Source organism: Panicum virgatum, chromosome 9K, assembly GCF_016808335.1.
Source record: "Panicum virgatum strain AP13 chromosome 9K, P.virgatum_v5, whole genome shotgun sequence".
NCBI lineage: Eukaryota > Viridiplantae > Streptophyta > Magnoliopsida > Poales > Poaceae > Panicum > Panicum virgatum.
In genome coordinates this window covers 18,826,576-18,851,174 of record NC_053144.1, presented here as the reverse complement: position 1 = coordinate 18,851,174, position 24,599 = coordinate 18,826,576, and the positions used below count along the sequence as shown (strand labels likewise).

Sequence of the window (24,599 nt, the reverse complement as noted above, 5' to 3'; positions counted from 1 at the left end):
GAAGATCGGGAACCCACGTCCCCATCAAGTGGTATTCAGAGACAGATTTACCGTCAGGTTTACATCTATCCTTTACTTCGAGTGTTTTCTGTCTTTCGTCCCATAGTCCACCGCCATATTTATTTTTTGTCCTACAACCATCCGCGCCGTAGCCTTTGCATATTTCAGTTTCAGAGTTCGTAGTGTTGAATTTTTGTCCTAGGTCAAGTCTTATTGCTGGTTTAGATCGTGTTTTAGTCTAATTTGTGTGATCCCTCTTTGTTTTCCATCAATCATGCTATCACCATCTACTAGATCCACATCTTTTATCCATATAACATTCTGATTCGAATACCTTCCGTAACAGTCATAACTTTTGCGTCCGAACTCAAAAAGCTGCAAATTTTATATCTACGGACAACTACAGAAAATTTTAGATCCGTTTCATCGTAGCATGCTAGGTTCGCAAAAATTAGAATTGCGAAATTCGATCAAAAAAATTGAGTTTCGGGGCCGACAAATTTGGCATGCATTTGAGAGCACAATTCTAATTTTGTATAGACCACATCTTTTATCCAATTGAACTCATTTTTTTTGTGATTTGTTCTTGTGTGCTCCTAGCTGAAAAAATATATATCAAAAGTATAAGAGAAAAAAAAGATTGAGAAAAAAAATAAAAATAGTGAATGAAAAGACAAGAAAAGAGGAGCACGTAAGTAACAACCAATAGCTCTATTTGTTTGTGGTGCCTTTTGCCTTGTCCTTGTTCGTTGCTACCTTTTATGCTTGTTTTCCTCTCTTGTTTATCTCAAATTGGTGCTAGGAACATGTATAGGCCAGCAAATAGGACAAGTGCTTTGGACATTTATTCAATATTGCTATCTGTGACTGACTTGTGTGCCACATATAAATATTTTTGTTCCTTTTTATACCTTCCAAGCTCCATATATACACTTCAGATCAGTACAGCAAAGGACTCTTGCAATCTCGGTTCCACTCCTTTTTGGTAAGTATCACGAACCATCCACCGGTTGTACCATCTCTTGCTTTGTGTTGGTAAGAACCTCGTAAGAGCTTGGTATGACACTTGAGAGTGTGTGCCTTTTGCATAACCACATCCTAGTAGATTATAGGAAGGATGAGTTTTTTCTACTTCTGCTTGTAGTTACTCCCACCTCATTCTCAACGTACTCAAAGACTTAACGGGTTTACCATTTCTCAGGTATCCAATAGTGGAAGTCTAACGGATTGTTTTAACAAACTAAATACCAATTTAAAATAATTAACGTGTCACGGTGTCGCTGTATTATCGGCGCTACCTGCGTACACGTGTTTGACTGCATGCAGCCAATTAACAAGCTAGCTAGCATGTCGGCACCCAGATCAGGAGTATAATAAGTACTTTTGAAAGTATGTGCCCGTAGTCCCGTACAAAAACAAAGGAGTATATGGTATATATGTGTATACTTGTTTATTACGAAATAAATATCGATCCATACTTCAAGAAAAAAATGAGCATATGGGCATATAAACGCACTTCGACAGTATATATGTAGTGCTTGTATTTTGGACTTTAGTGTATGTACTATAGAAGTATATTTTAGTATGTCTATATACTTTTTTGACAAATAAGTATATGTACGTACCTTTCTGGCAAAGGAGTATATACACGAATTAACAGGGAAGGTATATGTACGTTAATTATCACTTTCATTTGGTTGCAGTATGTATATACTCAAACTCGTAATCCTTTATGGAGTTTACAAAATCTATACTAATATAAATTAGATCCGGCGACTACTCCGATCCGATCCGCCGATAGATGTTCTGTTGTCGAAATCTCTGATGCCTGCTTCTTCGACTACTGCGACTTGCAAAGCCTTCTCACGAGTATCTGCTCATGCATAGCTCTCCACCATGATCCTCCACACCTCGAATCTGCCAACAGCACTGCATCACACGCCAAGAAAAAAGGACTTCATCGCATAGTAAATGATTCTCATCCTGGCACAGCTCGAGGACAAGGTATGATGAGCCCATTCATATCTGAATCTGGACGAGGATTAATAAAAATCTAAAAATGTATCAACTGATACTACAATCAGAAAAAAGGTATCAAGTGATACTATAATCAGAAAAATTAGGTATCAAGTGATACTATAATCAGAAAAATTAGGTATCAAGTGATACTATAATCAGAAAAATTAGGTATCAAATTATACTATAATCTGGGAAAAGGGATCAAGTGATACTATAATTCGCATTCGCTACATCACCTAGATGATACGTGCTGCCGCATTGGCAGCTGATTAGATAGATGGAAGCGGGAGCGAGGAATGTCAGAAAAAAATCTATGCGAAAGGTATGAAGTGAGTTTTTTCTCTCAATTATACCTGGATTTGGCCGATGGATGCTAATAATAAACGCCGCATCAAAATCTCGCAGGGTAGCCACCGTCCTGCCTCGCGCTCGGAAGACAAGATCGATCTGCGCTGACGATGTTTCGCCTCGACCTGTCCATCCACCGAGAGCACCAAAATTAGCATCTCGCCCAGGATCTACGAGAAACCGAGCAGAAGGAATCATCAGTAGTTTAAAAGACTGCATTGATTTTTCCTTCTCAAATCCATACCTTGTCTCACGTCCATCAGGAAGGTGGACGGCCGCCGTCGAGTTTCCTCGTCGTTGTCACAGAACAAAAACGGAAGAAGCGGATCTTATGGTTATATAGTTTTGTACCGTAGCGTATGTATCCATTGCGGGACGGGAGCCATATACGGCTGTACGAGCAGATTGAGAGGTACGCGCAGCTGTGCACCTGTATCTAGAGGTGGGAGTAGCTACACGAAGGAGTAGAATGGATTTTTCCTTATAGGAAAATATACATTTGTGTGTTTTTTTCCACTAACAACGGCAGGTTACATAATTTATAGAGATGGAAGAAAGATGACGACTCAAGGCCCTTCAAACATTGCAGCACCAAACCATGTAAAACGAGGTACAATTCATATTTCTATTCCTTCTTTTGATGGTGATTGCAATTATTCTGAATATGCTAAGTGGGAGCTTGAGGTAGAGAAGGAATTGCTTTCAATCAATAATATTTCTGAACATGAACGAATTAGAGCCATCACTAATGCTTTCACAGGATATGCTTTAACATGGTGGTGTTGACGACCAAAATTGGCAGCAGACTAGACCAACCGGTCTGACCGGTCTCCCCAGGCGGTCTGACCGGTCTGTGACGATATAGCCAATCCGGCAGCAGCCGACCGGTCTGACCGGTCCAAGCAGAGTCCGAGTACAACTAGAGATTTTCATAGATTTAGATCTTGTAATAGGATTTCTTGCGGGACAAGTCCACCCACCCTATAAATATAAAGGGTCACGGCCGATTGAGACATCCAATCGATCAAAACACATCAATACATTACTTTTCTTTATGTTTATTGCCTTTACTTTTGTCTCTAAATCCTAGCTCCTTCCAACCTTCGTCTGCTGTTCTTCCTTCGTCTCCGCGACGTATGAAGGCGTTCTAGGTGGCCTGCCGATCCTAGAACAACCCTACGTGCGCCTGCCCCGACGGGTCCTTCCCAGGCGACGTTCGTTGGTCTCGCCGCCGTTTTGCACCGGCGAACCGGTTTGACCGGTTACCCCGACCGGTCTGACCGGTCTAAGCATCGGCGCTGCAATTGTGCCGTCGCTCACCGCGCGATCAAGCGCACTCGTGTGTTGGCCCTAGATAGGCGCTAACATATTTTTGGCGACTCCACTGGGGAAGAAAGATCTTGGTTGTAAAACCGATCTAATCTACTCCATATACTACCATGGTGAAGCTGTCGGATCCCGGTGAGATCAATGTCAATAATATCAGCAGTCCGTCTGTTGATGAGTTGCCGCCCCAGGATCGTCAAGTTTATAAAGCCTTCATCAAGGAGTCCGAAGAGGAGAACATACAGCGCAAAGAAAAAGAACTTGAAGAAAAGTGTCGGTGGTTCTTGTCTCACTTTTCCAAGAATCGGAAGGGTGATATCTCTAAGGACAAGGAGGTGGTCATTTTTTCGGATGAAGATGAGCATGCTAAATCAAGTGCTACTGTAAGTGCTACAACACCGCCTACTTTAGAGCAAATTACTCAATTGGTGGTTAATGGTCAAGAAAAGATTCTTGCTACTGTTCAAAATATGATTGATAAATCATTAGGCAAGCAACCTTTGATTGATGATAGTGGTACTCCTAGACCTAATATTGATGGCACTTTTTATCATAATACTATGCCTCCCCAAAGTTCGGGCTATTCATATGGTGCAATGTCAAACCATGGTTATTCGCAGCAAACACCATATACACAGCCGAATCATGCACCGCAAATGCCGAATAGTTCTAGCGCCAATGTTCAGAGGCCAAATAATTCTTATTTTAATCAAATACTTGAGAAATATAAGAAAGATTTGGCTGTTATATTTAAAGAGTCTTTTGGCATAGAACTGAAGGATAAAACTCTTGTTTGTCAAAAACCATATCCTGAGAGTTTTGATTCCATACCATATCCTCAGAATTTCAAGGTGCCTGAATTTATTAAATTCACTGGGGAGGATAGTAGGACTACATGGGAGCATGTTAGTCAGTTTAATGCACAAATGGGAATTTATGGGAGACTTGATCATTTGAAAATTAGAATGTTCCCTCTGTCTTTATCTGGCACTGCTTTTTCATGGTTTTCGGCATTAGCTCCTAATTCTGTGCAAACTTGGTCTGAATTAGAACGTAAATTTCATGATCATTTTTATAATGGTGAAAATGAGTTGAGGCTATGTCATTTAACATCAGTTAAGCAAAAGCATGATGAGTCTGTTGCTAAATTTATTATAAGATTTAGAGATATAAAAAATCGATGTTATAGCTTGGTTATTTCTGAAAAGGATCTTGCCGAATTAGCTCTTAATGATTTGAGATCTCATATTAAAGAAAAATTAGAAGGATATGAGTTTCTAACTGTTAATCAAGTGTTGCAGAGGGCTTTGGCTCAAGAAAGCCGAAGCAAAGAGTCTAAGTTTAAAGCCGATCGTCTTAGTATACATATGCTACAAGGAGAATCTTCAGACGATGAGGGTAACAAAGTATATGCTGCTAAATTTGTATGGTCATCTAGTGATAAGCACATCACTTGTACTTCTTTAAAGCCGATTTCTAAAAATCGGCAAGATGAGATTAAATTCACTTTTGATGTTAAGAATAGTTTCGCCGTTTATCAATTTGTGAGACCCCAACTCGTGAGTTTAATCATACATCTGCAATTTGGTTGCGTTCTTTCTCGTTCTTGCTTATGTTCTTTGATTCGCAAGTAAGGATTAGCCTTCGTGGCGAGGTCAACCAGGTTGTGACACGGTTGATAACTAGATGAGTTGTGGTGCTAAGATTGCAGGGTTCAGATCTGTGTGGTCTCAAACCGGATTGGTGTGTCGCTCTCCGTCAAATCGTTGTTTATCCCCACTTGACGGAAGATCGGGAACCCACGCCCCCACCATTCTAGCTGAAAAACAAATACATGGATTTTGTTTATGAAGTAGGAGTCTGCATTTGTTTTGTTTCACTTGTCGTCCTATATATTATTTCTAAAGTTTGACCACTTCTATCTTTCAAATATTATAACCGAAACTACATTGATTTTTAGTGAAAATTGTATATTTGTCATTAGAAAAATTATTCCATAAACACTATTTTATTATGGTATCCTAACATAATGTTATGAGTTCTAGTGATCAAATTCATATATAATCAAGGACCGTATACAATTCAAAGATAAATCAACTAGAGAAAGAGCACTGCTAGCAATGAATATGGCTGATGATTGGGTTGCCATTATCACTTCTACTATTATCAGTATCTAAAAGCCCAATGTATCTTGATAGATAATGCATCCCAAAAAGGAAACCTACCACTTTGAGAATTTTTTTATTTAACTTATATATATAACAAATTATGTACTCCAAATATAAGCACTTTAGACATTCCAAATTTATCCATGTATAATGCCAGCATTTCTAGCATAATCCACCCTCATCATCAATTTAATCAAATGTTAATGCATATCTGAAATATTTGTGATTGATTAAGAGCACCCATAGCCATTTCTCTTTCTCATTAACTGATCTTTTTTTTTTGCGATCATCTCATTAACCGATCCTAAAATGTAACACCCCTGTGCTAATCGCGATGCTAATCATGTGCTTAACCGCTAATTATGGACTTAAGCTCATCATTAGCGTTAATAGAGTTCGCGTGGTAAACATCGTTTAGCTGTGTTCGACCTCGTTTTTCTCCTTGATTCGAGCCTCGAATCCACTTTCGCCCAAAAACAAAGTTGTAGATCATCTTGTCCTCTACAACTTCTATTTTGGCCAAATTTCAAGTGCCCATATGAAATTTCAAGTTTCGGACGGTCAAAAGCAGCTCAAATACATGTGAAATGGTCACTGTGTCTCACTGTCGCTTGAGCGGCGGCGACTGTGCCGGCGCCGCCACGCGCCGCTGCACCGACGACCACCACCGCCGCTTAAGCGCTCTCCGCTGCCGTTCAGCTCACCAATTTCGCTTTCGCTTCCCCGTTCATCTCTCCCTCGCGCAGCACGGAGCAGAGCAGCCCGAGCCGCGCCGCCGTCCGCTGCTCCGGCCACACCTCGCCGCCCCGCCGCCGTACCTCGCGCCACGACCCTCCCAGACCCCGATCCACCTTGCCCTCCATCTTCACCACCACTCCCCGAGCTTGATTGAGCCGCTCCCCGGCCGAATCGGCCTCCCGACCGCCGCGTCCGCCATTGTTGCCGCCCGAGCTTCGCCCTCTCCCGTCGAGCTCCACCTTCCCGCCTTCCTCCGCTCAAATCGAACCCCCGGTGAGCTTCCTTGCGACCCGCTCCTGCTCCCTAGCCCCTTTCCCCTTGATTCTGCGGCCGCCGGCGTCGGAACGCTGCCGCGCCGCCGTGACCGCCGCACGGCGCGGGGCCTTCCTGCGCGTGCCCGCGCGCCCCGGGGCCGCTTGGCATCCCTGAGCCTCGCACCGCCCAGCTCCGCGACCTCCCTGCTCCACCGCGGCCGCAACAGTCCTGCCGCCGCGTGCCGCCGCCGCCGCCCAGCCGCCACCACGGGCTCCGCCCTCGAGCTGCCCCTGCGCGGGCCGCGAGCGCGTGTGCTTCCCTGCGCGCGAGCCCGCCGCGCGGCCCTGCTGGTCGGCCGGTCCCCGCGGCCACCGCGCTCGCGCCCGGCGCGCCGCCGGCGTGCGTGGCCGGGGCAGAGCAGGGGAGCGCCCCCTCTCTCTCCCTGATGGGGTGGGACCCGTTGGTCAAAGGGGGAGATTAAGAGTGGTTTTTATTTTTCTTTTTGTTGGTTTTGGCTGAAAACTTTGTAAATTCCTAGAAAAATGCTAAAAATACAAACCAAATTTTGTTGGGTTTCTTAGGTCAAGATCTTCAGAGGAAAAATACTTATGATTGTGAAATTTCACTTTTGCCCCTGCTAAAAATTTGGTTCATGCTTAATCTAGTTTATTTAATACCAGTTGATCTATTGCTCTAAAAATTATAAAATTTGCGCAGTGGCTTACTCCTTGCATGTGTAATCCACTGTAAAAATTTCGTGTGCTTGTGTTGTACACTTTTGTGTAAATCTATTTATGTTTAGTTTACCTTGCTAGAGTTAAATAAATATTTTCGGTCATCAATAAATGTTGGAAAATTTATGTGGCATGCTTTATCAAAATCATGTTATGCTGATAAATTCTTGTGGCTTGATCATATCTACAAGTTAGGTGCTTGCTTTTAATTTGTTCCTAGCTAGGCTCTTTTCTTTTATAATTGTTGTAATTAATTCTTTCATGCATGTGTTCTTGTAACAAAACAAGCCCCTGGTTAATTTGATCCATGTTGTTCTAGGGTTGTAATTAATAGTTCGAAGCGAGTTTAGTAACTTTTGCTTGATAGGAAACACTTCAGGCTAAAAGACATTTGGACCAGGGATTCATCTCAGCACTGAACCATCCCTTTTGAACCATAGTTAGGGCTGTTGTTATCCGTTTTATCCATGCATTCTTGTATGTTTACTGCATTGCCTTGCATCATTTCATGAGTCTCATGCATGGCATATTTTAATCGTATAGACGTGGAAACCGAAGTCGCATACGAGCTGATTGCCGAGCCGGTCCAGGAGCCTCTCGCAGAAGAACCGCAACCAGGAGAAGTCGTTGATCAAGCTCCCGAAGAAGCCACTAACCCTGCCGACCTGCAAGGCAAGCCCCGGAGCATATCCCATATTTTAATTACTCCATGTTATATTTAAAGTATTGTGCATTTACGTTCAAGGAATTGATTGGAACCATAAATGCATAATCTTGAATACCCAGTGTCTTTACTAGTGCAGTTATCGCTAGCACCGCTATGCTTAAGTAAACTCGGTAGAAGATGGGTGATTTCCTGTCACCCGCGAGATATAGGGTTGTTACTTCAGGCAGTGTTATGAGAAATAATGCAATGACAAGGGAATTGGAGACCGGGCGGAGGGAAAGTTGGATAGTGATGAAAAGAGGCAGGATTGCTTCAGGAGGGGACTGAGCACCAAACTGGCTCTAACTACTTGTGCTAACTTTACAGAACTAGTTAATAAGGCTATTACTCAAGAAGATGCTACCTTATCTCATAAGGCCGACAAAAAGACAATGTTTACACCTAGTTCTAAACACCATGTTTACAACTAGGTTGCCGAACTTCTCCATAGCCAAAAAGACTTATTTAACCAAGGTCAAAACACCATGTCTATCCTAAGATCAATAGGCCTTAATAGCACAAGAAAAAAATAAAGCGCATTGCAAAGCTTATAAACCAACCAAATGCAACCTCATAGCTTGGTAACTAAATGATTATGGTCTTCAATCATGTCTAAACACCATGTTTACACAAGATTGCAAAAAGGAAAATGCTCACGTGAAGCATTAACATGGATATGAAAGTTTTCATCAATAAAGTTGAGACCAAACTAGCAAAATGAGTGCATGAACAATGGAATGGATGCAAAGTGCAAATGCAAAGTTAGCAAAAACAAGTGTTAGCAAGGTTGAAAGGACCTTTCGATGTTGTTCCGCAACTAGCTTATTCAAAAACAATTGCTAAGAGTGACAAAAAGCCTTCGCGACAATTCATAAGAAGTGAGGCTTTTGTCAATGAAAAGGTTATTTATCGAAAAGGACCAAGCAACCGAGCTAACAAGGTTTTAGAAATAGGTTTATGGGTTTCCTATATTTTTTTGGCTTAAAACAAAAAATTTTGAAGAGAGAGTGTTGGGTATAGAAATTCTATCTAAGGTGGTTTTTTAAAAAAAAACTAGAGAGAAATAAAAGTTAGATTTTTTTGAATGAAAAACATAACCTATTGTTTTAGGATTGCTCTATGAGTAGTTTTCCTAAGGGTTTTAGGATCTCAAAAGCGAGGCTAGTCAATGTTTTTAGAAAAGGTTTTTTTTAAATGCAACATGTAATGCAATGCAAGGGTGAGACGAACAACATGGTATGCAATGCAACACGGGGTAGGTGAACAAAATGATATGATATGATGAGGTGGTCTAAAACAAAACAAAAAGTTAGTCTAAGTTAACTAGCCACAAGTTTAGAATCAAAGGGTGGTGCAATGCTTCATAAATCTCTCTAAAAAGACACAAAGAAAAAGACTCAAAAACGTTAATAGGCACACAAAAAGGTCTACAAGTTTCCCAAGATCAAATAACAAAATGCTCCCTCAATAACATTTAGAATGAACAACATGAAGTTGTGGTTTTTGTTAGAGCAACGGTACAATGTTACTTGATATTCCGATTAAAGAGTGCAATGTAGACGGTCATATTAATATATATAAATAATGAACGGGTTGCCTCCCGCAAAGCGCTTCATTTAAAGTCATAGAGCTTGACTTTCTCACATACCTTCTCATTGATGTGAAGCCATGGTCCTTCGTGCGGGAATCCGAAGTGTCCATGCAGCTTGATGTCGCCTCTTGTAATCCATCGTGGTTTGCTTGCAACATCTTCATTTGTCGAAAGTCGACCGTTTGTGTCTTCATTTGCCAATGTCATTGGGGTTCTTCCTCTGCTCCAAGCCTCTGAATTTTATCACGTACGCTTGATGAAAGCATCGCCCAAGCTCCCCTTCATTGTTGTCATCGTCATCTTCTCTATCTTGTTCTCATCGCGTTGCTCCTGCCTCTTCTTTGTGGAATCTCTCCTGTATACTCAACAGAACATATACCAAAATATAGATCTATTGAAATGTTTATGAAATTACCTTTCCAACTAGTGGTCATTCATCTTAAACCGAATCCAAACGAGAGAGTTATGCCCATTTCACTTTTGGTGCTGCGTGCTGTCCATAAATTTTCAGAGTGCACAACCTTCAATATTTTGGCCATACCCACTTGTAGGAATCTCTGATTGACTTGGTTCTTGATTCGTTGGAACGGGAACTTCGTGGAGCTTTTGAATATCCAAAAATATGCTGCTCTTTGCTTCTGAGGTTGGGCTGGACACTGATGAGAACAATATCTTCTTGTGAATTCGCCCGAAGATGTCAATGATCTCGATCATGTGGTCTTTGGAGCATAGTGTCGTGCGTCCTTGGCTTCAAGGTCTTCACCATTGATTCACCAGCGGGTATCATGGCTCCAATGGTCTGTTTCCATGGTTCTTGCTTTGCCTAAGGTGTCGGGATCGAAGATGCTCATGTGCTTCGTGTTGATGATCCGAACGGTTTCCTTCCTTGATAGCATCACTCGATTAGAAGTATATCGAGCATCCCACTGGAGAAGATAGGTGGTGTCGTGATTCTTCTAATCTTATTGCCTCTAGCTTTGGTCAACTTCAAATCATCATCTTTTGTGTACACAGCCTTCCAATCATCTTTTGATATCATCATCACCTTCTTCGTCGGTTGCTACTGCATCTGTCCTCATTGAATTCCCCTTCATCCAGTGCAGAACATGTACCAAACTTCTCCTCCATTGCAAGGTGCATCAAATTATCTTTCCAACAAGTGGTTATTAATCCCAATTAGACTCCGGATAAAGAAGTTATGCTCGTTTTATTACGGCGCTGCAATCTGACCAGAGGGATTTCAGAACGCGCAGCGTTGAAAGATTTTACCATAACTCTTCACACCGATCTCCAAAGTTGATGGTTCTTGATCTGTTGGAAAGAAGACTTGATGGAGCTTCAAAATAATCTATTATTTGCTCATGGTACTTTTCTGATCTTGGACGAAAAACTCATCACAACAGTAATACTTCATAGATGATGATGATCGCACGATTTTCTTTGTGGGCATGCTTCATACCTATTGCTTGAACAAACAATTCTTCCCAAAAACATCAGTCTTTAAAATCAATTGATATGGCGGCGTACCTTATTTATCATTTTTTGCTTTGGGGAGTGGGGACTCGATAGCGGATTCTGGGCCACTAACAAAAGTTAGCACCTACCACTAAAGAGCGAATCTTGATGTTGTTGCCATCATGTCGATGTGGACGTTGTCGATGTTCCATGTCGAGGCTCCTCGATCATCTTGTTGCCGATTGTTGAAATTTGTCGAAGTGGATTATGGACTTCTCGAAGTCCAAGTTTGGTGTCTAACTTTTTCCACCTGCTTTCAAGGACACAAACAAGAAAATAAGGGTATATGCAATAATAAAAATTAGGATTAGTCCAAAAAACTAGATAGATCGCCCTTGGGTTCGAGTTGCCGATCCCCGGCAATGGCGCCAGAAAAGCTTGTTGACGCTCCTTAGCGCCCCGATTTGTATACCGCAAGCGCACGGTTCGTGTAGCTTTTCCCTTAGAGCATTCCCCCAAGGTTTATCAATCCGTGGATCGACAAAGAACTAACTAAGGTTTTCCATCTAATCTAACAGATCTATCCTAACATGAAGCATTGATTGCATATAAAGGGTAAACCTTTCACTGATATGAGTGATGTGTAAAGGTTGATCTCATCCATGAACATAGGCTTAATCATAGCAAAACCAAAGACATGACTAGGCCTATCGTCATCTAGTTGTAGTTCAAGCTAACGAGAAAATAAATCATGCATCTCAATCAAAAGCATCTTTAAACTCAAAATCTCCAATCCGATCCCTCGATACTCCACCTACTCAGTGGCAACGCCCTGTCATGACGCCACCCTTTTGGATGAAAGTACCCTGAAGCAAGTAGAACCCCCTTTGGTAGTTCCGCCATGAACCTCTAGCCACCATAACTACAAGATCATACTAAGCGATCTATATCGATAATAGATCTAAGATGAAACAAACCCAAAGAAAAGAACGAAATCGAAAGTGAGAACATGATCGCTAATAGATTCGGAAGACATGATTATCATTACTCACATAATAGATTCGTTTGGATCGTCACCACTGAGTACATACCATTGACGACTCCAACTAGCTCATGAACTCCACCATGGCACAACCACGCAGGGAGGCCATGGCGGCTAGGGGCGGCCTAAGCCATCTCCTAGACAACTTCGAAGACTTGCGGCGGCCGTCGTCTCCCTCCGGTCTTGACCCTAGGTTTTCATCGAGTTCTGGGTGGATGGATGCTGCGAGTTGAATAAGGTGCGAGCTATTTATAAGCCGAGGAAGCCACCGGTCGAAGGAGAGGCCGAACCGCCTCAGAAACGGGCTAGGCCGGCCGGCCCCATGGGCCTAAGCCAGCCGGCCTACCCCCTTTCGGGCTCGCCTCGGTCTCATCTTTTGCGTGTAGACTCCTCGCATCTTCTAGAGTTTATGTCCTTCACGATTGCACCCCTTTGAACGTCGTTATCTTGGAGATATCTTCGAGGAAAGGATAGGATACGGAATCCTTCCTTAAATCTTCATTTGCTTTGCTTAATCCCGAAGTATCTTGATCTCATCTTCGTGGGCTCGGTCCTTTGGGCTCTCTTGGAGGATGGATGTGCGTGAATGGGTTTCGAATCAACATGGGCTTTGGTCCTCCCTTTGGGCTTTGGCCTTCGTCTTTCCCCATGTCAGCGCTCGATCACGGGCCTCGTCATTTCATGCTCCAAAATATGCCAAAAACCTGCAAAAACGAAGTTCCTCCAAAATATATGTGCAAGTGTGAAAATGACCAATAATTAGGCCGGGGTTAGGACGGTTAGTGATTTTGATATTAAATTCCTGCCATTATCAAAGATAAACAAGGGATAAAAAGGGGTACTTAAGGAGCGCCAACATTCCCCCCATGCTTAAATATTGCTCGTCCTCGAGTAAGTCCAGGAGCTTTGCTTATAAAGAAATCAGCGTTGCCCCTCAATGTCCTCTCTGCACTTAGTCATACATAACAAGACATATTGCTCTCTCAAGTATTTAGCATTTAAGTTCATGTTGTGACCGGCTACTTTTTCATTATGGGAGATAGACTAGCAATTAAAGAACAAGCCACAATAATAGATAAATGCAATGCTCTCAAACTTAAGCGAACTTCAAACCTTTACCTTGTTTCATCGTGAAGAGTTTTCAAAAGAATGCATATCAAACATAAGTGAGGTTCTCTTGCAAAAGATCATAGAAATACTCATCTCATCAAGTCTCTCAAGCCTATATTAGATTGTCTTCAACCTATTCTACTCATATATAAAAGTGGATATGCATCTTTCTAAGCATGAACTACCCATCAATGCAATTTATCACCTTAAAGGAAAAAGTATAGCAGAAATTCCGGTGGTCAGTGAGTATCCTGATGTGTTTCCAGAAGAATTACCAGGTATGCCTCCCGATCGAGATGTGGAGTTCGTGATTGAACTACAGCCTGGTACAACACCTATATCTCGGCGACCATATAGAATGACTCCTAGTGAGTTGGCTGAATTGAAAATACAATTGCAAGAATTATTAGATAAGGGTTTTATCCGACCCAGTACTTCACCATGGGGTTGTCCAGCCTTGTTCGTGAAAAAGAAAGATCATGGGTTAAGATTGTGTGTGGACTATCGACATTTGAATGCGGTCACCATCAAAAACAAATATCCTCTTCCTCGCATTGATATTCTCTTTGATCAATTAGCCGGTGCCAAGTTCTTCTCGAAAATAGATCTTCGATCTGGTTATCATCAAATCAAAATCCGGCCATCAGATATACCAATAACAGCATTCTCCACTCGTTATGGTCTTTATGAGTATTTGGTGAAGTGGCCCACAGGTTCACCGGGTGTTCGCACGTGCGGGGCTCATCATCCGGGTGTTTGCGGGCTTGATTCAGACTTCGGGGTAATTATGGGAATAGTTACATGGTGTGACTCGACAGGGTCGCACTGGGCGTGTGAGTTAGGTCCACCTTGCAAGGTTAAATCGGATCGATTCGCCGTGACTCGCGGATATGAGAGCCTTGGTCAATGCGTCGTATCGTAGTAAGGATTGAAAGGACAGACAGATGAAAGGTGGATGTATGGTTATGTTCTGGAAAAGATAATATGAACAACCATGTGTGTATTAGCTGTTCAGGCAAATCTAGTGTTATTTATCAAACTAATTAGAGCTAAAATATTGAAAGTAAGGATCCAGTACTAGTGGCTTTTCAGCAAAAGAACTCCAGAGCCAAAAGCCGTGCATATTTAGGAGTCGGCTAAGTATATACCAATAGCCGGGTAAGCTTTGCTGAGTATTAGAGTACTCAGGGTTTGGTTGTAACCCTTCTGAGCAGGCTGTATTCCGGAAGACTTCGAGGAAATCAGTGCGTCCTGGATTGGTCAGCCTCTTCCTCCAGGTTGGACGGTCGAGTGGATCCCGTCTTCTTCGTGAAGTGCAGGCAGGTGAGCCTCACATCAGTGGGCAAGATGTGAAGCTCTTCTTTTGTCATCGACGTTATCTACCGTACTTTATTTTGAAGCTTGTTTCAAACTGATTGTATTTTTCACTGCGTTTGAACTCTGTATACAATATGTAACCCTGGCTTATAAAACTTTATTGTAAATTAATTTGGAGACTTTTGTTTAACTCTGGTTGTAAGTTAAGTTTGAAAACTTTTGTTGCTTGTAATCACCTGTGCTCGTCTTTTGGCGAGAGTTCCCGTGTAATCGATCCTGGTTATAGCAGGCAGTCTAGGTGTACTGGTGAAGTACAGTATCGGAGGATTAAGTTAAATGGTTAATTAGTGCACTTGATCGGTATTATTTGGACTGTTGTGTGACATAAAAGTTCTAAAATGCTTGCATTTGTGGACGGAGGATGTATGCCTTTAGCTCCTAATCCTTTGGGCATTGTATGTTGCGTACGTGGATAGACTGAACTTGCATATTTCGAGGCCTTTCTAATTCAAATAAACGAAAATATGTAGCAGATAGTTCACGCTCTAAGTTGTTGCAGACTTATTAAACATTTATCCATTTTTAAAAATCAAGATGGTATATATCATTGAGCTGGCTCCCTCCGTTACAAATTAGTGTTCAATTTGGTTCTGTTCTAGATCAAACTTGTCTAATTCTGATCAAATTTATAAAAAAACTCCAACATCTTCAATATCAAATTAGCTTAGTTTGCATCCATCATGAAATATGTTCTAACGGCGCATTTTTCTTTGGTTTTGTAAATGTTATTAAATTATTCTATAAACTTAGTCAAAGTTAAGTAAATTTGACACAAATTTAAAGTAAGCAATAATTAGATTAGAGTAAATTTCACTGTCGGTCCATAAACTTTTCCCGAAGTCCCATCTAGGTCCATCAACTTTTAAATCGGTCATTTAGATCCACAATCTATTTAAGCGTTGCTGTGGAGGTCCAAATGCCTACATGGAGGCTTCTCTTGCCTACGTGGATTGTCCAGCGTGGAGGCTGGGTCATGCGAGCTGTTGGACGCCTGGTTTATTTTGCAATGCAGCCCTCCATGGACTTCGTCCGTTCATATCTTTGTTTGAATGAATGCAAGTTCTATCTATGTGATCATTTGAAATGCAGTGACAATACTATGAGAAGCATCAGTTATACAATGCATTGCATTGCATAATGTAGTAGTAGTTTCATCTTACAGGATAAACTATCTGATATGCCATCACGTTGTAGTTTCAGGTGGTAGCTTTCCCTAAATATGACACAAAAAGGCAACATTGCCATTTACAAAAGACAAGTATCATCTGCAGAAGATGCTTGCAGGTGTATATAACTACACAAAAGACAACTATCATCCACAAAATATTGGCCAGCCTCCATCTCGGACCTTACTATCCAGCCTTCTTCTTTGCTGCTGCTCTAGAATACTTCTTTTTAGTTGCCGGTTCAGTACCCTTCTTCTTTGTTGATTGTTCTGTAGCCTTCCTCTTGGCCGATGGTCTTGACACCCTTCCAGATTTGGTGGCAGTGGTTGGAGGAATAGGCCTTGCTGATGGAATGTTGGAGAGGATGTAGGCACTATCAAGGATTGGATCAGGAACAATGTCTGTCCTACTGCATTGTGTGGCCTAAAAAATACAACTAATCAGTATGTACATCAATTGAAATAGGAAAAAATGCTGCAATTGCACACCTCTTGTTGGAGTTGAGACACCATTGGATTGGTAAGCTGTGACAATATCTGTTGACTTGCTGTCTCATCCTGGGTATGGACTTCTTGGGTAACGGGTTGTTATTTAGTAGGTTGGGGCCATGTAGGATCAACAGATGGAGTTTCTCTCACTTTATTCTTACGTATTGGTGGCAATCCTGCTTTCTTCCTTTCACAGGTGGCTATGTTGTGCCCAGTTTCTTGACAGTGGCTGCAATGGATTTGGACACCATGTTTTGACAGTTCACTTCCTTTGTTGCCATGTACCTCATGTGCTGCCTTCCTTCTTGCTTTACTAGTCCTCCCAACCCTTTTCTCATATACTGGTGGTCTAATTTCAGGACCATTCACATTCACCCACTTGCTCTGGTTATTGCACGGCCATATGTTGTACTAATATGCCTTCAGGAATGCTTCAATGGAATAGCAATGAGGGAGTACTGACTCTTGGGGGATCCTTTTATTCCTCAAGCAAGAGATGGCATGGCTGCAAGGTATCCCAGTTAAGTCCCACCTCCTACAATCACAGTGCCTTCTAGATATGTCAACAATGTACTGTATGTCTCTATCTTGAACCTGAAAAATGCCTTTCCCAGCTGGCTGCACATAGCATGTGTTGGCATACTCAGCATTCTTTGCAACCTTCTTCCTAATCTTAGGGCATATTGACATACCTTCCCATTTTTCTACTGCCTCTTGTTGCTTGTTGTAGTGCCTTGTCATGAGTTGAGTCTTGATTCTTTGCAACATACTAAGCATTGGCAACTCTCTTGCTTCTAGTATGTACTTGTTGAATACTTCACAGCTGTTATTCAATAGTATGTCACACTTGGGGTATTCACTAAAGAAAGCCCTCACCCATGTCTGTGGTGGCATCTTCTTCAACCATTCATATGCATCATTGTTAAGAGCCTTCATCTTATCCATGTTCATATTCCATTTCTCAATTGTACTTGATCTAGCACATGCCCATAGCTGGTCCTTTAAGTTTTCTCCCTTAAAATGCCCTTGGAAATTGGAATATAAATGTCTGACATAGAACCTGTGTTCTGATTCAGGGAACACTTTCTCCACAGCAGGAATCAATCCCTTTTGCTTGTACATCCTTTCAAAAATCCTCTCTTACATGCATCTAGTGACATGTACAACGTGCTGAAACATCCATTGCTCAATTTCAGGTAGAAAGAGGTACCTGGGTTGGACCTTCTAAGCTCATGGCCATAGTCCCACAATTTGTTGAATTGTTGTATCTCATCTCCATAGATGCTCTTCATTGCAGGCATTCTTGCTCTTCCAAGTTTGCTTCTTGATGGAGTCAGATTCCAGTCCATCTGCACTGTTCTAGCAAAGTTTGTTAGTGTCGTCTTCTCATCTGCTCTGAACTTATCCATATACTTCTCTGCAAGCCACTTAGCTGTGCACCTCTTCAGAACCCATTGCTTCACACAGTTGTGATCTGCAACATATCTCTTCACCAAGAAACAACTCACCCTACTGTCAAAAGAAGCATATAAGTACCAAGGGCAGCCATCAGCACAATGAGCTTCAATTCTGGTTCTGTCATTCTTTGGCATCTTGATCTGAACTCTGTGCTTCAGACTATACTCTGTAATGGCCTTTCTGAGCACCTCTACTAAATGAAACTTCATCCCAATCTTAAAAATTGGGTTGTTCATATCCTCGGGTCCGAATGACTTCAAGTTCTTGCCAACTTCACCTTCCTCATCTGATTCAGACAAATCTAGCTCTTCTTCATCTGTAGATATCGCATCCCAATATCTCACTGAACTGTTTGCCTCCATCACATTGTACCTTGTCCTTGATACAACACCCTTGGAGATTTTCTTGCCCTTGGCAACACCCTGATCAATCATTGTATTATCCACATTGTCACTAAATAGGTCGTCATCGTCATCTTCTACCTCATAGTCAGAGTCCAAAAATTCTGAAATATCATCGTCGCCGCCACCCACTGATCCTATCCCATGTTCAGCTCCATTGCTGCTATAAATGTTATCGTAGAATGTAGGTAGCTTTTCACCATGTAACTTGGGCATGTGATCCACCTTCTTGGGACTTAGCACCTTAGGCAGTGACGAAAGAGGATTCAAAACTATGTCTTCCCCGTTACTATGGATATGGCTGTGATGATCATAATACAACACAAATGTCTTAAATCTATTTGCCACTTTCTTCATGACCACTGTATCTTCATCAGAGCTAATTATGCGTAGTCCATCACTCAAATCCTTACCAGGTAGCAGCCAGTACACCTTCAAATTGGGTCCTCCCATCCCATAACCAAGCATCAACGTGAACTTCTCAATCCCCATGAAAGTCCAGAAGTCGGCTTTACACTCATCAAACCAAGAAATCTTCACATTCAGGTAAGCACGATTACCACCAACTCCACAGAAGAATCCACCATGATGCACCTCTACTGTGAAATCATTAGAACCGGCCCCTACACCAACGAGAAATCTCTAAGTTTCAGCTCCAATTTAACTCAACGCTAACCCTAGTGCAAAAAAAATTGAATCTTTGCTGCTAATCGATTTGGGGATAGTGTCACTCACCATAAACAGGGGGCAGTTCACCTTCCGCTCGCAATCTCCCGGCCATGGCACACCGTGATGCAATCCCTGCAGGAGATTTCACACTCCAGTCTGCTCCAAAGCTCCGCGCCGCCGGGGGAGCTGCTGGGCACACTCCGTCGCGACCACAGGGCAGCGCTCGCCGTGACCGCGTAGGGCGGAGCTCCACCGCTGTGCCGCGTGCTCTCCCCGGTGCCCTGCCCTACCTGGCGGAGGTCGGGCGCCGCCGCCTCGCGCCCTACCCGGCGGAGGCATAGCGCCACAGCCGCCCCACGAGCTCTCCCCGGCGGTCCCCGGGCGCTGCCACCTCGCGCCCTTCCCGACGTGGGCCGGGCGCCGTCTCCGCCCCCCCCCCCACACCCTCCCGAGGGGCGTCGAGCGCCGCCACTGCCCACACACCCCCTCCCGCGCAGGCATCGAGCGCCGCCGCAGCACCCCCCCCCCCCCCCCCGCGCCCTCCCCGGCAGGGGACGAGCTCCTCCGCACCACCTCGCGCCCTCCCCCGGTGGAGGACCGAGCTTCGCTCGTCGATCAGATCGGGATCGAGAGGGAATAAAGAGGAGAGAGAGATGGGAAAAAAGAAGAAGATGTGCTGTCTGTGTGTGGAAGTTCACTGAGGGTTGCATTGCAAAATAAAACCAGGCATCTAACAGCTCGCATGACCCAGCCTCCACGCTGGACGATCCACTTAGGCAAGAGAAGCCTCCGTGTAGGCATTTGGACCTCCACAGCAACGCTTAAATAGATCGTGGACCTAAATGACCCATTTAAAAGTTGATGGACCTAGATGGGACTTTGGGAAAAGTTTATGGACCTATAGTGAAATTTACTCATTAGATATTATATGTCGCGGAGCGGAAAACATCACGTGATACCACATGCAGCATGTCGACAATTGCTAGGTACCTCATGTGACCAAAGAATATCTAGGAAAGATGGTCTAGTAGAATCATCCCACTGGTCCCTAAACTTGTTCGCTTGTGTCATTCCGGTCTCTAAACTTGCAAATCGACCGTTTATGTCCTCAAATTTATTCATCTGAGTTATCTCGGTCCTCAAAGGTTGTGTCATCTCGGTCCCTAAACTTAGAAATCACTCGTTTAGGTTCTCAAACTTGTCCCAGTCGCTAAACTTGATTTTGAATCTCAGCTAGATCAAAACAATACGATCTAAAAACTCTATATTAAAAAATAATTTATAACTTTTTTCACATAAACTCGAATGAAGACAAATTTTATATCAAAATTGTAGCCTTCAACGCGATCTATAACTTCGTAGTTGAAAAGTTTCTTAACTAAAACTAGTTAGGGTCCCAAAATATTGTTGTAGGTCTATAAATTTTGAAATACTAAATGACTTCAAATAAAAAACTTTTCAACTATAAATTTGTAGTGTAGATTGTGACGAGGGCTATAATTTTGACATAAAGTTTATCTTCATTCGAGTTCGTATGAAAAAACTATGAAATATTTAGATCGCCCTGTTTTGATCCAGATGGGACTCAAAACCAAGATTAGAGACTATGATGACGCATATGAACAAGTTTGAGGGCTTAAACGGGTGATTTATATGTTTTGGGATTAGGATGGCATAGTTGAACAAGTTTGAGAATTTAAATGATCAATTTGCAAATTTAAGAACTGGCTGACACAACCCAACAAATTTAGGAACTAGTGACGGACTTTACTCTCAAATTATTATTATAGGGATTTTGACAAGTTGGTCCTGTATATCGTTCCTAGAAACCCCACGAAATGAGAACAAACTGCTCGTTGCTTGACTTCATACTATACTATACCGGAGACCGGGCCCACAGGTTGAGCCATGAGCCGAGCCGGATCTGAGCCGCCGTACAGGGAGCTAGCCACTCAGGGACGTTGAGGACGCGAGCACGCGCGAGCTTCGTGTCGACGTCTCAAGCTCTGGGTCTAAGTATCAAAAAAAAAAAAAGCTCTGGGTCCATTTGTGTGGGCATTTTGGTCATTTGATGAAGGCCGCAGATCCTATAAATTAGGGTCCTCCCTCCCACCCTCCTCCCGGCTGTTGCTGCTGACTGAGGTTCGTGTTCCACGGGGCGGAGAGAGAGAGAGAGAGAGAGAGAGAGAGAGAGAGAGAGAGAGGGCGAAGCCCTCTTCCGTGTCGTCTCGTCCCCTGCTGTTTCTCCCCACCCTTCCCTGCCTCGGCTTGCGCCTCCGACCTTGCCGGTAAGTCCCCCTTCTTCCACTCTGTAGGCGTGCTTTTGCCCGAGAATTCAATTTTGGGGTTTCGAGGAAAGAAGAGGGTCCGTTTAAATTTTGGATTAGCAGTTGTTTATTCTGTTCCGGTTGCGTTGCATGTGGATTGTGGCGCGAGACGCTGCCATATGAGGATTTATTGCGGATGATGAGGTGGTTGCATTTTTTTACCGTTCAGATCTGATAAAATTGCAGTGGTAAAGGCAGAGGAGGAGTGGGGCAGCTAGGTATTTGGTTAGCCTTTGTTTAATATTTGGTAAGAAGAAGATTTCTGGTTTGCCTACACGGTCGAAAGGGATGGATGCTGACTTTTGAGGGTCTTATTTTTTTTGTTTGTATATGCGAGATTTTATATTTCTACTTTGCGAATTTTATATTCGTTAAGGTTCAGTGCCAGCTGTTAGCTGTACTGTCCGTATCTCAGATTCGGTTTGGTGAAATGAAACTCTTACAGTTTCGGCCAAAATTCGATGAAACTCAGATTTTATTGTCAGGCACATGAGTGAAAACTTCTGCAGATTTATGACGCAGGAATTGGGCGAAAATGTCACGAATCTGCTATAATTTATTGCTAATTAGGCTCCTGACAATACAATTCCCAATTACTTTAAATTATTAGTCTGATGAGTTGGCTCAGCAGTAGCATCAAGAAATAGCAGTGTGGTCAATTGCAGACTTGCAGTAGCTCCAAAATAGAACTCTGAACCATTTTTTGTTTTGGGTTGCAGAAACTTCCACCCTCAGAACCGAAAGGGGTCTGTGAGGAGATTTTTTGCAGCAGTGCAATGGAGGTATTTGGCAAATCTGTGATTGCTGAGCCCAGCAATGTGATTTTCTTGTCTGCCATTCTTAACACAGAAGGGTCAAACCCTAGTCACAAGTGTGACAAGAGGTGCCAGAATGAGCACGTTTTTGGAAACATGTTCCGTTGCAAACTGACTGGAACCACTCACATCTGCGACAAAAACTGCAACCAGAGGATCCTCTATGATAACCACAACTCGCTCTGTCGGGTGAGTGGGCAGTTGTTCCCGCTCTCTCCACTCGAGCAGCAGGCAGTGAGGGGTATCCGCAGGAAGCATGAAGTTGACAGCAATGAAGGTTGCTCCTTTAAGCGCAGGCGTGGTGCGCAGCTGCACCCTTCCCCTTTCGAGAGGTCCTACTCTGCTGTGTCTCCAATCCCCAGCCAGGTTGGAGATGGCATGGACCTGAGCTAGAGCTAATGAGACTTACTTTTCTTCGGCCAGCCTTCTAATTCCGTTCTTTCTACCCCCTTTTCCCTTCGATCACAAGATGGGACTATAAGAGCTTCCTTCTTTGTAGACTTTTGAAGGGATATGAGACTCCTTAGACCACTGAATAAATGTCTATGTAGTGTCAATTCAGTTTCATGGAACCTTGTTGTAACTCGTAAACTTTGGTTGAACTGCCTATTCGGAATCAGTAGTACTTTCAGATAATCATTTGCTGCTTCTTTTTTCCCCAGTCCTATTTAATTTTTTTTTTCATTTTTTGCTTTTATTTTACTTTATGTTCTGTTATTTTTCCTTTCTATGTCCTTCTAATATTTATTGTCTGATGGGCTTTAATATAATCGAGCTGTGTAAATTTGTTGGACAATGTAAATCTTTGAAGGATTCTTTGGTTCTGCAATCCAGGCAGCAGGAACCTGACTTTGCTGACTGAAATTTCTGTACAGCTGTGACTAGTGTTTTGCTTGACAGGTTCCTGATCAAGCTCATATTGTTTACTGTTTGTTCTCATATAGCTTGATTCTATCTGTTATTTAACTCTTTTTTACAGGTTATCTTACTAACATTTGTTGTTTCCCTCCTATTCTCTTTTGTTTTGTCTTTATCCTTAACTTTTGTTGTATGCAGGACCATCCAGGTGCTAATTATTTTTGGAAATGTTTTGATCTTTTAAATGATTTATATTTATATAATGCTAACTTAATTTTGTTTGTTAATTAACTTCTCTCTTTTGTTTTTTCAGGTGAACTGCTAATCTTTGATTCCTTTCCTATCGTCAGTGGCAAGAAACTAATCAAGGAGGCTCTTCTCATTGTTTGCAGTGGAGGGTTGTTAAGCTTCAGCTGGGCAGCATGCTTTGCAGGTAAATGATTAGCTATATATTATTTAGCAGAGTCAGAACATGATTAGTCATGTCACCTCTATGTGCTAGGCTCAACTTTATGGATATGCACAAAGCTCTTCCAGTCCTCTTGTGTACATTTCATTATTTGGCAACCCATCTAAATCTAAAATAAAGTGAAAAGAGCATGTTGTCCGTGAAATTGTTGCATGTTAGATGATAATTAGAATCAAACCTGACAACTGCTGGCATCAGTTTTTGTCCATGGTGTGACAAATTTGTTTCATTTTCTTTCGTATGACCTTTTTTACTGGAAATAGTATGCCATAACTCATGGCAGTCCCTTTGCTCTATGTAAAACAAATGATATTCTTGCTTTTCCGACTAGCATTTGGATTATTTGCACCTTAAGATTTTGGCACAGTATAGTTTCTTCATTTTTTTAACATCCTGCAGAAGAAATGCCCTGAACTTGCATCCCTTGAGGCTTTGGAGGGGGTTGGAAGGGATTGAATCCCCAAAATCCCCCTCAATCCCTCCCAATCCGCTTGTGGAGGGGATTAACCGAACAAGCCCTAAAGATGATATGCATCCCTCACCCCCCCCCCCCACACCCCACACACACACACCGCTTAGTTGGTGATGTTCGAGACTCCTGATTGAAATTATGTGTTCTGTATTTTGTGCAGAACATAAATCGTTGATGAGGAGGTTGATACTACTACTTTGCTAGATAAGCTTGAGAGACAGATAACTACAGCGCCCAAATTGGCAAAAATACTGCACTTTACCAACTTATTTGGTATTGCAGTTTGAAGAGCAGCTACCATCTGCAGTTTGAAGAAATCTCACTAGCCTCTCGGTGGCTTCAGGAGCACCCATCCCACAATCTTTCTTTCACCCCAAGCATGTCTTGTTATGTTAATCTTACTTAATGTAACTGTTAGAATAGTGGGAGTGGGTGCTTTTCTTTTGCATGAAGTTTCGTTGGTACCCACACCCCCGCCTTTGTATGTCTATATGAACAAATATTCTTGGCTAATGTTAATTTGTCAGTTCATTCTACACTCCTTCAGAAAATGATAATCAGTATAAAGAGCTTTCGACTTTTTAAGGTTTTATATTTAGTGCTTTCT

At 42.5% G+C, this 24,599-nt stretch overlaps 1 protein-coding gene and 1 long non-coding RNA gene across 2 annotated transcripts; one reads left to right on the top strand and one right to left on the bottom strand.

Annotated features, from left to right (window-relative positions):
- Positions 1-1,670: 1,670 nt before the first annotated feature.
- Positions 1,671-2,570, bottom strand: LOC120648560. Its single transcript, XR_005664991.1, has 2 exons — positions 2,373-2,570; positions 1,671-1,929 (listed from the first exon to the last, which is right to left on the bottom strand). It is a non-coding gene; the product is annotated as an uncharacterized LOC120648560 (long non-coding RNA).
- An 18,593-nt stretch (positions 2,571-21,163) lies between these two features.
- On the top strand, positions 21,164-24,528 carry LOC120650551. The gene is made up of 3 exons (XM_039927718.1): positions 21,164-21,339; positions 22,098-23,484; positions 24,153-24,528. The coding sequence occupies exon 2, from the start codon at positions 22,155-22,157 to the stop codon at positions 22,584-22,586; it is 432 nt and encodes a 143-aa protein (XP_039783652.1). The 5' UTR covers positions 21,164-21,339; positions 22,098-22,154; the 3' UTR covers positions 22,587-23,484; positions 24,153-24,528.
- The last annotated feature ends 71 nt before the right edge of the window (positions 24,529-24,599 follow it).